This window comes from Planococcus citri, chromosome 4, assembly GCF_950023065.1.
Source record: "Planococcus citri chromosome 4, ihPlaCitr1.1, whole genome shotgun sequence".
Lineage (NCBI taxonomy): Eukaryota > Metazoa > Arthropoda > Insecta > Hemiptera > Pseudococcidae > Planococcus > Planococcus citri.
In genome coordinates, this window is record NC_088680.1 from 37,793,598 (window position 1) to 37,806,048 (window position 12,451).

General features: G+C 34.1%; 1 protein-coding gene and 1 long non-coding RNA gene across 2 annotated transcripts in view; one reads left to right on the forward strand and one right to left on the reverse strand.

The window, feature by feature from the left end:
• LOC135843954 (uncharacterized) overlaps positions 1-12,451 on the forward strand; it is a 79,298-nt gene that overhangs the window by 7,166 nt on the left and 59,681 nt on the right. The window lies entirely within an intron of this gene.
• Positions 5,279-8,924, reverse strand: LOC135844606 (uncharacterized). Its single transcript, XM_065362844.1, has one exon. It carries the CDS (start codon positions 6,928-6,930, stop codon positions 5,563-5,565), a length of 1,368 nt encoding a protein of 455 aa, XP_065218916.1. The 5' UTR covers positions 6,931-8,924; the 3' UTR covers positions 5,279-5,562.

The window sequence follows — 12,451 nt, forward strand, 5'->3', positions numbered from 1 at the left end:
TTTGTTTACTGTTTCGAGTTTTTTTGGTTCTTTAAGTTACTTTTTTACGATAAAAAAATTGAATACTATACGAGCCCTGTGTTCCTATGCTTCCAAGATCGCTTAAACTTTAAGAAGGGGTAACAATTCTAGTTTTGAGTAGCACAATTTTTGAAATATGAATCAATTTTTAAAGTAAAGATTTGTTCAGATTTTTTTCGCCAATTTTTTTAACATGTAAAGTACACATTTCGTCGTCAAAATTTAATATTTTTTTTTTGTTGAAAATTTGCATTTCTTTTCTCCTCTATAAGCTATTTGCTACGTAGGTAGTTCTTTTCCAGAAGAATTTATTTTCCACATATTCCCTTGTCAAAATTTGATGACTTTTTTTGAAATCCTTGAAGATTTGTGAACCCCTGTAAAAATCGTACTGTCTATCCAATTTTCCTAAAATGTTGCCATAGAACCCATCAACTTCCTTCCATTCATTCCTCCAATTTTTCTGAAAATGGTCTCACAATTTTGGAGAAACTAAATCTTGAAGTACTCACTATTTTCGTTTCATACATTTTTCTCATTTTTGGGAAGCAGGACGGTGGGTGGGATTAGTTGAAGCGTTTCTATTTTTTGGTTTGGAGGAAGGGTTTCAGGGTAACTTCTTCTCGAGAAAGTTGTGAAAAAGGTCAAAAAATTCAATATTAGGCGAATAAGTGATGGAAAATCGAGTTTTCGTCTCAAACATCATCTAAACTTGAGAAATTGTCCTTCAAAATTTTTTCAAAGGATGGTTACCAAATTGGAAAAGATCAATTTTTTTAGAGATGGGGATGAAGCTACAGCATTAAAAATTTTGTTAAAAAGTCAAGAAAAAAATAAACTCAAAAAAATTTTGAGAAATTCAATTTTGCAGATTTGATATCCCTCTTTCATTTTTCATCATTTTTCAGTTTTTTTTTTAGTATTTTCTCAAATGTGATTTAATTACTTAATCTTTTTTTTTTTTAAATTTCATCCTTCAATTTATTAATTGGGGATACCTACTAGATGTTTTTATTCCTGTACTTTTCCATATTTCTATTAACAGAATATTGACGATCAAGATTTTACCGGCTGCCCCCATTACTTTTGAAGCTTGCTCTTATGTGCCAAATTTTTCCTGTGTTCCTAGTTGAGAAACATCATACTGCTGAAAAAATAGAATAATTCAAGTATTTCTTTCAAAATCTAAAAAAAGGAAAAACAGAAAATGTATATTCAATTATTTTTAATCATCCTCGATTTCGCTTTGCGCAATGGTAAATAGTCATTTCGTGACGTCATTCAACTACATAAACCAGCTTAATTGAAAACCCCTATCGCTTTTTTCATGTCAAAAATTATTTTTACGCGATACTTACACTACTTTTGTACCCTACAATGTATGTACCTATACTTTATCGTGTATTGGGAGAAGGTTTACCTATTATCTATTACGTATATCTGTATTTGTCTTTGCAGCGATCAAACGTGGTCTTCGTAGCGTTCGATTCGCAATATTTGCGCTATTTATCTCCATCTGGTATCGAACTATCGATATTATTTACCAAATTCAATGTTGCGTGGTTTTAAATTAAGCTCAACTTTTTTAATCACAATCGTACTTTATTTTATTTGAACGAACGAATGAGAAAATTTTCTTGCTAATTTTGCAAATTAACTTTTTCACGCGTGTAACTTGTGGCAATTGGTTATCTCATCCATGTGTATAACTGTGTCTCTCTCGTGTCCATGTCGAGGTTCGAAACTACGTTCAGAGTTTACAGGAGGTGGGTAGAAGGGTTGAACCTGTGTTCGAATCATATTAACGTGTACCGGTATACCCGCCGCGACCGTATTTCGTTTTTTTTTCACATTTCCGGAGATTTTCACGGTAGGTTTGCTAATGATTGCGGTGGTCAATATTTGTATACATTACGATTTATTTATGCCCGTTGTCTGTCTGTATACATTACACACACATACATCAGATACGTCAAGCCGCCTTCTACCCGGACCCGGGTACTCTCTCTTTCTCACTCTAATGGTTTATGACGAATCAACGATGAATCGTTCTCTTAATGAAAAGATAAAGAGATACGTAAACGCTGTATTTCGCATATACGCGTATTACGTACGATTTTATTCATTACTGTCGTGTGTGTGTACTGTAGATAGATACACGGTGTATACGAATTTCAAATAAACAAAGACGACTATGTTGAATTCATCGTGAATCTATGTAGTGAGGTGTATTGATATAATTTCGTGTTTAATTAGCACCCAACACCGACGACGTTCGCCCGACCCTCACACCAGACGAAGGTTAAAACGCACAGGAACTCGGAGGAAGTATTCGCAAAATTATCCCGAATTACGAAAATTTGAATGAGAATGGAAATACGAGTAGGTAGAGGTACATAGACGTGCGTGTATTTTGTACGATCGCGTGTTGGGTGTTTTGTCTATGTTTAATGCTACCATATGCGATGGATTCGTAAAGCAGTGATCTGATAGACTGGAGGTGAACGAGATGTGACGAGAGTTGATTTTGAATTTTCACGTGCCGATGCTACTGTATCTCAGTGTGAAAATCCTGGAAAAGCGTGTTTTGTTGACGAATTTTGAAATTGAAAGAGAGGGGGAAAGAAATGGTAGGTTGACGGCTGCTGACGATAGAAAAGGTACATGGAAAAGGGTAGAATACGTGTATTCATATTGTTGAGTTGGGTTATTGACACATTGAGGTATAGTGGCTTTTCTCAAAAAAAATTGTCTTGCGTTTAGGGGGAAAAAAAGGAAAATTTAATTTTTAAGTAGGACTCGTGACAGCGAAAATTTTGAAACAACCTTTTTATGATCGAGATAGGTAGTACCTTCATTTTGGCAGCGATTTTTTTTGGTTTCCAAAAAAGAAGAGCAAATTAACACTTTTACGTATCTGGATTATAGTCTAAAAAAGTTAGCTTGGATTTTTCAGAATTTTTTACATTTTTTACAGCTAGAGGAAGGAATAATTTAGAAGGGAAAAGTGATTTTAAAAAAAGTTGTAACACCCCCATATTATGCTATATGGTAAATACAAATATGAAGTTAGCTTGGATTTTTCAGAATTTTTTACATTTTTTACAGGTAGAGGAAGGAATAATTTAGAAGGGAAAAGTGATTTAAAAAAAAGTTGTGACACCCCCATATTATGCTATTATTTATGGTAAATATGAAGAGCTTCTCGTTATAAATGATACTTACTCGTAACGTGTGTAGCAAAAAAATTGTCAATTTTACTACTATTTTAGACTTGTCAAATCGATTGGAGACGGTTTCAAATCGTTTTGAGCAGTTCTAGCGCCTCCAACAGCTTTTTAGAGAGTTCTGTTTTTCAAAAAATGCCACAAAATCTTTCTGAATTTCAAAATTTTATCAAATTAATCTATAAAGCTGAAATTTGGGATTTAATGAAAGTTTTCAATTCTGCATGATCACTCGTTATAAGTAGAAGAAAAAACAATAAAACAAATCAAATTTCAAGAATTTCTCAGCTCGTACTATCCGGATACCAAAATCATATCATTCCCTACTTACTCAAAATATTAAACATCCATCGAATTTTCGAAAGTCCATCTAATATTGCCAAAAATTATCACCATTCATTTACCAAAAATTACCGGTAATTTGCCGAAAATTACTGCTCATTTACCGAAAATGAAGTAATTTACCAATGATTATCAGTAAATCATCAAACATGCCAGTAATTTACCGAGAATTTTACGAAAAATTATCAGTAATTTTGTATGGTCAGATTTACTCTGAAAGCCCTGTGAAAATGTGCGTTGAAAACACTTGAAACAAAAAAAAAATTAAAATATCGAAAAATGGGAAAAATGCTTTCTGGGCCGAATAAAGATGAAAATGAAAACGTTATAAGCATATTTCCATAATTGAAAAATCATTCATAAAAAATATTTGCTCACTGAAATGTCGAAAAATTGAGATGATTTTTGATACCTATTTCAATTCTGATGATAATATACTTTAAAATTCAAAAATTAGTTTTGGAAATTTTTTTCAACTTGAAAAATTAAGATAATTTTTACGTAGGCATCCATCCAGTATTCACTTACTTTCAAGTTTTTCACGTTCCATATCTCCCCCTCAATCCTTTGACGTCTAAAATGCATGACCAAATTCGTAAAAATATACCTAAGAGCATTTTTTATAAGAATTTGCTGATTGTCATTCAATAAAATTTTTGAACTTCGGTGTCGAAAAAAAAATATTTCAAAGCGTACAATCAACTTAAAATTTGTGGCTCAGGCGGTGCTAATTATTTTGATAGCAAAAAAAGCAAAATTGAAAATTGTCAGTTTTTCAATTTGGGAGTGTGAGGGGGAGGGGGTGAGGAAGGCATTTTCATAAAATCATATGCAACTGGTTGCGAGTAACATTTATTTTTTCTCTTCGCAAAATTATGTTATTTTGGGTGAAAATTCTTGAAATCAATTTCTGTCAATTCTAACTCAAGATTTCATTCAAAAACGATGATTTTTGAAAATACGAAAATTTCAAAATGGTCGAAAAGATAAATGTTTGCGTTTTCATGTTTTTAAACGACAAATTTTTCATTTTTTAATTGTTGAAAAAAATTTTAAATTTGAACCGACAGAGATGAATTTTGTCCCTTCTTTTTGCCTAAATATGTAGATTGAAACGATCTCAAGGACAGTTGACCTGAGTTTAGATGTTAATTTTTTCAAAACTGGAAAATTTAAAAATCCAACCAGTCCATTTGGAAAACGGAAAATTGGCTATGAAAAATACACTTCGGATTTCAGTTGTCTATACAGCTTCGATTGGATCAATTTTTTTAATGGAAAATAAATCAAATCAAAACTGTAAAAAATGTATCAAAAATTTAAATTCAGCTCCTGAAATTTAGCCTAATGGTAGGTCTATATATTTTTAAGATGCTTTTTTTTGGTTCAGTTCAAAAAATGTTCCGCCAGTCGAGTTCGAGTTATTGATTCCATTTCCTGAGTACGATTCCAGGTGACTTAGTTGACCAATTCCGATGCAAAAAAGTTCTGAAAATTGATTCACTAGATTGAAAAAAATTGAGGATCTAAAAAATTCTCTAGTGTTCAAGTTAGTATTATTCATACAAAAAAAGAGTTATTGGAAAATGCCCCTAAAAATTTAATTTCGAGAAGAACTGCTTTAAAAATTGTTGTTGTTGTAATTTTCAGTTTTTTAATACATTTTGCTCGGGAATAAAACGAATGGGTAGGTAGCACAAAAAATGTATTTTCGGTCATTGGTTTTTTTGGCATAATTGAGGGGAGTAGGGAAGGGAGTTGACTTTTTTATATTGTTTTACATCGTCGTTTCTTATTCATGAGCTTTTAATAATTCATTTTACTACCTGTTCGTTGATCGTATAACAACCAAATCTTGACTTGGTCCAAATCTGTTCAGTTTTATTTTACAACATCGACTATCGACTCGTCATTTAAATTCAAACATCGTCTCATCAGACCCTCCAATCACTTTCGATCATCATCTATCCGTTTAGAATTTTTCTGCAAGAGTGGTATTCTTAATCTTCTCCACGATACTAGCAACGTAAGTCTTAATAACGATTAATTTCGTTTCATCGACAGACGAGTGTAATTTCAACGGCTCTTCTAAGGTAATCCTTGCATCGTCTTCGTCGTACAACTCTTCTTTGGCGATCCTGATACATCGCAGCATGTTGTGTATGACGTAAAATCCGCAATCGGCGTCGTTGGTCTGTTGTTCGCATTCCGGCTGAAATCCTTTTTTGATTTTAAAATATCCGCAAACTTTGTACATCAGATCGAAGGCGGCGTTGTAGTGCGACCCGTGCATCGAATCGTAATGGTAGAATGTCTTCTGAGGTCGATGCAGTAGCAAAAGCGACCAATGGGATCGTTGGTCGTTGCTGTCGTCAGTCGATTGGGACGCGTTGCTGATGACGAAAAATATCAAATCGTAGTTTTTCGCCTTAATCGGGTCGAGGAAATTGGCGACGTGGTCTTGCAACACCATAACGCATTTGGTTATGCAGGGCGTCACGAAAAGTATATCTCGATGCTGGTCCTTGTATCTTTCCATGACGGCGGTGATCACATCGTCGTCCAGCATCTCGCGGAATCGTACTTTGGTCAGATTGTTAAGATGTCGAAACGACTTGACGATCAATCTGTCGATATGCATCGCTTTATCCTCGATATCCATATTTGGCAAACTAACCATGTACTGGTCTGCTTTACCGAACGGTGCGCCGCTATCACGTCTGCTGCAGTTACCACCGCTGCTGCTGCCAGCGGTCATTTCGTCTTCGTCTATCGAGCACTTGTACGTTTCGTGGAATTCTTTTAGACTTCGGGTGATACTTTCGTACGCATCGGGAGAGCACGGAGATGGCTCGTACGATGACATAGCAGGCGTTACGTAACCTTCGGCGATCGATTCCGCTCGCAGATCTTCGAAGTCGTTGAATTCCGGCGGAGATTCGTTTATATTTTGTCGACGATCGGACCACTTGGTTAGATTATTACGACGGACTTCCTCGTACGCTGGGTCGCCGTTTGACGATAGAAAACTCGCCAAATCGGCGATCTGGGAATCGTTTTCCGAACGAGCTGATCGATCTTCTAATGTGAGTGTACCGTATGATAACGAACACGAAGCAGCGTTCACCAGAGATGAACTACGTTTGGTTGTCTGCCTAGACCAAGGATCAGCTGCTGAAGCCAAGTTTTCCACCAAAGAATCTCCTCGTTCGAAATTGGCTTCTGGATTGGCGGTCGATTCGCAGCGGTTACTCGGCGTTGTTTCGGGAGGGCAGCTTAAACATGCGGTAGTGGTGGTGCCGAATTCTTGTTGGTCATCTTTATCCGTCGCTGAGGTCATTTTTTTTCAATAACCACGATTCGACCCACCGGAATATACGTCTTCCTGATAAGCCTTCGTTCTTGACATCCAAGCATATATGAGCGTTTTAAGAGGATTCAAATTCATTCAAATTATGGACTCGAGTTTGCGAAAATTATTTCAACTCTGGTTGCAGGTTTGTCTACATACGTAGTTGAGTGTATTATATGTACATTTACTTATAAAATACGATAACGATGAAGTGTATTTACCATGCGTTTCACGTCGATCGGAAGGATGTCCGATCGTTATGCAATCGACCATTCTATTCTGCACGTGATTTATCCACGGTTACTAGGCAATTTGATACCATAATGTACTTTAATGTGTCGGTGAGAACAAAGATATATAATTTGTGATAGGCGATACGATTTGATTGGTTGACGACCAGGAACTGAAGATAGTTTAATCAGTGATTAAAATATGGTGGATGAATCGTCTACTGAATCAGGGGATCAGATCGATTAGGTATTGAATTATTGTCAATTGACGTTTAAATATATTTGTAAGTATCTAAAATGAAAATTTTGGATTTTTTGAATCTCGGACGTTGATTTTTTTTATTTTTAGGGCCCATAACGAAGTTTTTATTTCAGTTCTGCATTGAAAATTCAAATCGAACTCTTATTTTAAAATTTTTCAATATTTGTGACGCGGCCAGCGATACCATACCATATGTCGGCAAAAAATTTTTTCGTTTTATTGTGGTTTCTGGTAGTGTTTTTCTTCCTCTTTTCAATGGTGCAAACAGATTTTCAAAATATTAAAATCTGACAAATTTTCAAAATTTCAAAGTTGCGTATTTTTTGAAATTCAAAAACCAAAATTCTGAGAAAAACGTGTTTGAAAGTTTGGGTTGTTTTTGTAACATTTTTAAATTTTTTTTTTTTTTTTTTTTGATTTTCTTCATCTTTTAATGGTTTTACATCATAATATTTTTTAAATTTTTTTTTTTTGACATTTTTTTATGAAAAGCACTTTTGTAAAACCGGGTTTTCACCACTAAAACGACGTGTTTGAGATCGGTGGGTACACCCATTCCCAAGTATAGGCTTCATAGTATATGAATCGACAAAAAATTTTTTTTTGATATTTTCTGACTTTTTCCATGAAAACGCGATTATCTCAAAAAAAAGTTTTCCGACATATGGTATGGTATCGCTGGCCGCGTCACATTTTTTAGGCACTCACGCGTTTGGATCATTTGAGAGAAGAAGGGAAATTTGTTTATTTTGCAAAATAAAGACCCTTTTTCTCTTAGTCATCGGTAAAGATCAATTACAAGTACCCATCTATTCTTAGTAATTGAAGTTCACTGAAAAATTAATAACTCATTTCAAATAAAATCTAGTAAAAATCACACAAACTGCTTAAAACTGCGTAAAAGATGAAATATTACCTACGAGTACGAGAATTTTTGTGACTCAATTGCCTAGAAGAAATCTTGAAAACAGCGTACGAAAAAAAACGAACTTCTGATACGGATGAATATTTCGTATTAAATTTATCAATTATTATCGAGAAACGATAGCATACAAGTGAAGAATGATTAAAGACCACGATGATTTCTAAAAGTATGACGAATTTCTCCCTCACTTTTTATAGGAGTAGGATTTGACGATGTGGTTTGAGCTTTCAAATTACCTGAAGTAGGATGACGTCATGGATAGAAATACTATATCACGTCTTTGATTTTTTTTAGCTCATTATGTACTCAATTATGACGAAATGTATCAGACAATTGCATAAGGTGAGTACGTGAGAAAATCCCATTATTTTTACAGGAATTTTATCTGAAAAAGTGGAAATCCCAACTTGCAGGAACTTCAATGCTATATTGATAGAGCATGCAAAATACATCACCAGTCAGAATTTCAAAAACTGAAGTGCATTTTTCGATTTTTGGCAAATTTTTAAAAATTTTTGGTTCCAGAATTCAAAAAAATTGAAATTCTCGTATGTTACATCATATTTTCACAATTTCTTGAAAAAGGTGTGGGGTTCAAGGGGTACAGAAGGATTGTATCTAAAAAATATGTGGATTTTCGAACTCAACACTCTTGAAAACCTAACAAACGATGCGTCACACGACATTTCAATTTTTTGGTATTTCGACCATTTTTGAGGGCACCTGGAATTGTAACAACTATCAGGTCGTCGAAGCGTAGGTACACCTAGAAAGCTGAAAATTGACATGTATCCTATTTTTAACTCCCCCGAATTAATTGGAAATGATTTAAAACCGTTGTTTTGGGCACCTCTGGAGTCTCTAGAAAATTTTTCAAAGTTGAAATTTCATCCAAAATTTTACCCAATAAAATTGTAAAATTTTAATTATTTTAATACCTCAATTTCAATATGCTGAGTCAATCTTGGATGATTTCAGGCCGTTCTGGAGCCTCCAGGAAAATTCTAGAAGTTCTGGATTTTCAAAAAAGTGCCCTAAAAACTATCCAAATCTACTTTACAACCATCACCAGTCGACTCGTCATGTCAAAAATGACACATAAATTGAATTTTAAATTTTTTCGTCAAACAGGTCAGGTAGCAAATTTTTCAAATTTTCAATCACGAAATGGCTGGAGAAAAAATCAAGTAGTTCCAAACTGGCAGAAACCGATGATGTGTAGATAATTAGTCAAAAAGGTAACCAACTAAAGGTAATTTGAGCAGTTTTTACGTCAACTTTTAAAAATCTGGAATTTTCAAAATGCATCTGTTGGACCCAGAACGGCTTGAAACCGCCTCAATTGATTTAGAATGATAAACATGAAGTTAATTTTAGCTTTCCAACTTTATTGGGTAAAATTTTCGTGGAAATTTCAACTTTCAAAAATCTGCCAGAAGCTCCAGAACTGCTCAAAATGGTTCTAAATTGTTTCCAATGGTTCTCGAGAGTGTTGAAAATAGGGCAAGGTCAAATTTCAGCTTTCTCGGTGAATTTGGTCATTGGTAAGGTTTTGATTTTTTTTTTGCATTTTGGCCTAAATTTGATTTTTAAAAACTCTCCAAAAATCGAAAAATGCACGTCAGCTCCTGAAATAATGGCTGGTAGGGGACGGGGGGGGGAGGTCAGTAGGTCAATTTGATAGTCTACTTTTTACTTTTTTGGATCAAATTTGATTTTGAAAAATTCACTAAAACTCGAAAAATGCACTTAAGCATCTGAAATGTCAACTGGTGATGTATTTTTGCATGCTCTTTCGATTTAGGTTTGTCTGGTTCACTCCATTGTGAGTCCTGAAGGATTGTGTCTCAGTTTCATAAATTCGTACCTACATTAGGACTTATTTGAGTAGCTCTGATCAAGCAAAAGTGTTGAAAATTAGTTAAATTGGACTCGTTAATACTTATAATATAGGAACTATTCACGAGTACTTGTAGGAGTATGGTCAGGAAACTTATCCTCGTCGAGTTATTAAGTACCTACAACAATGCCAATGTAAAGTATAGAAATTTCCAATGTCAAGATCATCACATTTGACTCGTGTGTGTGAGAGCTACGTGATGAAGCATTTTAAATAACCCAGATCCTCAGACCCTCTATCATGGCCTTAATAAATCAATTTGATTAAGTTAAAGAGACGAGAATTCGTACAGCATAATAAATATTATTTCTCCGCGGTCATTTACACCTTTTAAGAAATTTGCTCACTTAAGTACATAAATGAGCAAAAAAAAAAAATACGAAAAATTTGCACTACGATGAGATGATAATGATACAATTAAAAAAATACAAAAAAAATGCTTCAAATTGTAGGTAAATAAAATTTTGTTAATTTGCTTTCCTTTCTTTGATAATTAATTTCGGAAACACAGAATTAACAATACAATGGGACATAAAAGCTACTTACTACGAAAATATGATTCAATCAAATATCCTCGAGGTTTGGAAATACTGAGGTGCTAGCGACCCGTGGTCATAATCGTGCTCGAGCATTTATCGAAATTGCTCACTCATACATCGAGGAAGTTACTCGTTGAGCGAATAAAACATTTCTTAAGCAGTTTGGAAATTTTATTTCGCCATTTTTTTTTGTGACAGCTGAGTGGAAATTTTGCTACGTTGAAGTGGACTAAATTGCGATGACCAGTTCCTGCTGTGTAGGAGGGTTTCTAAAACGCTGCGTGGTCTTGCCCATTTCCATATCTTTGTGAGTTATAAATCAAAGAAAATTTATACAATGTCACAGAGGGAAAAAAGTGAACCAGAAGTCATAAATAAATGCATCAGATGTATCCATCGCAGCAGTCGGGATTGCACAATTTCGATGTTACGTGCGATGCTTGCGTGTTTATCTTTTCTTTAAGGGAACAATGCAATTTACTCGTATTATTAAAATTATATTATTCTTGATTAATAAAGGTGTATCAAATATTGCTTGCGTATTCGTAGAATAATATTACGATAGCGCGATGACTCGGAAGATGATTAAATTAAAGTGAGATCTGTATGGTTTGGTTAACCATTCGAAAAATCTGTAGTGTTGCGAAGCATCCAAAGAGAGCGTTGAAGAGATTAGGTACTTGAGATGAATTCGAATAGAGGTCGACTGAATAGAAGAGCATTTTGGAGGAGTTATTCGTGAAATGTAGTTTTTACGAATTTATTCATCATTTTTGTTTTTCTGATTACTAACTTCTTTTTTGAGCCAGAGTTTAGTCCTAACTTTCATTTATAATACAACCAATTTTTTTTTTTTGGAAAATTATTTTCGGACGATTGGTTTGTTTTTTCAAATTTCATCTGTGGCATTTTGGAGAAACTGAAATTTGTTAAAACAGACGTAGTCAAGAGGAGGCGAATGGACAATGATGCATGTGCAGATGAAAATTTGATAAAATTAAAAAAAAAAGTTTTTTCGCCCTTGAACGAAATTTTTTGAAAAATTTTCATCCTAAACAGCCATAAGTATTATTTTTATTTTCATTACATTAATTGTAAGCCTACGCCTACATCTACTTAATATAGATTTTTTTGAAAATCAGCACATAGTTTGACTTTTTTTTTCAAGAATGTTGTTTTAGCCTCCTCTTGGCAAAATCCTGGCTACAATGTTCAAAAACTGTCTTCAAAAAAGATTCATTTCATACCTATTTTTGAGAACCTAAATTTTGAATTGAATCAGTATTTGATTTCATTTTATAATTTTAAAATTGAGTAAAAATATGTGTCAAGTGACTGCTTCATTTAAAAGTGTATTATGAATCATTATGTGCGCCTTCGAATGCGAAAGTAGGCAAACATATTATCAGAATAGTTCCTGCTATTTTATCCTATCAATGCCTACGTTTTGGGTTATTTTTCAATTCGTTGAAATCGTTTTGCCACTTTCTGAAAAAAACATCGAAAAAATATTTTTGTGACTTGAAGGGAAGGGAACACCTTTGAATTATTTTGCTCTCACGAGAGACCTACCTTTTTTAATTGAGTTCATGTGCCCCGAAAATTTTTAAAATTGTCAAAATTTGATTGATTTAGGAATCTTTTTGATTAAAA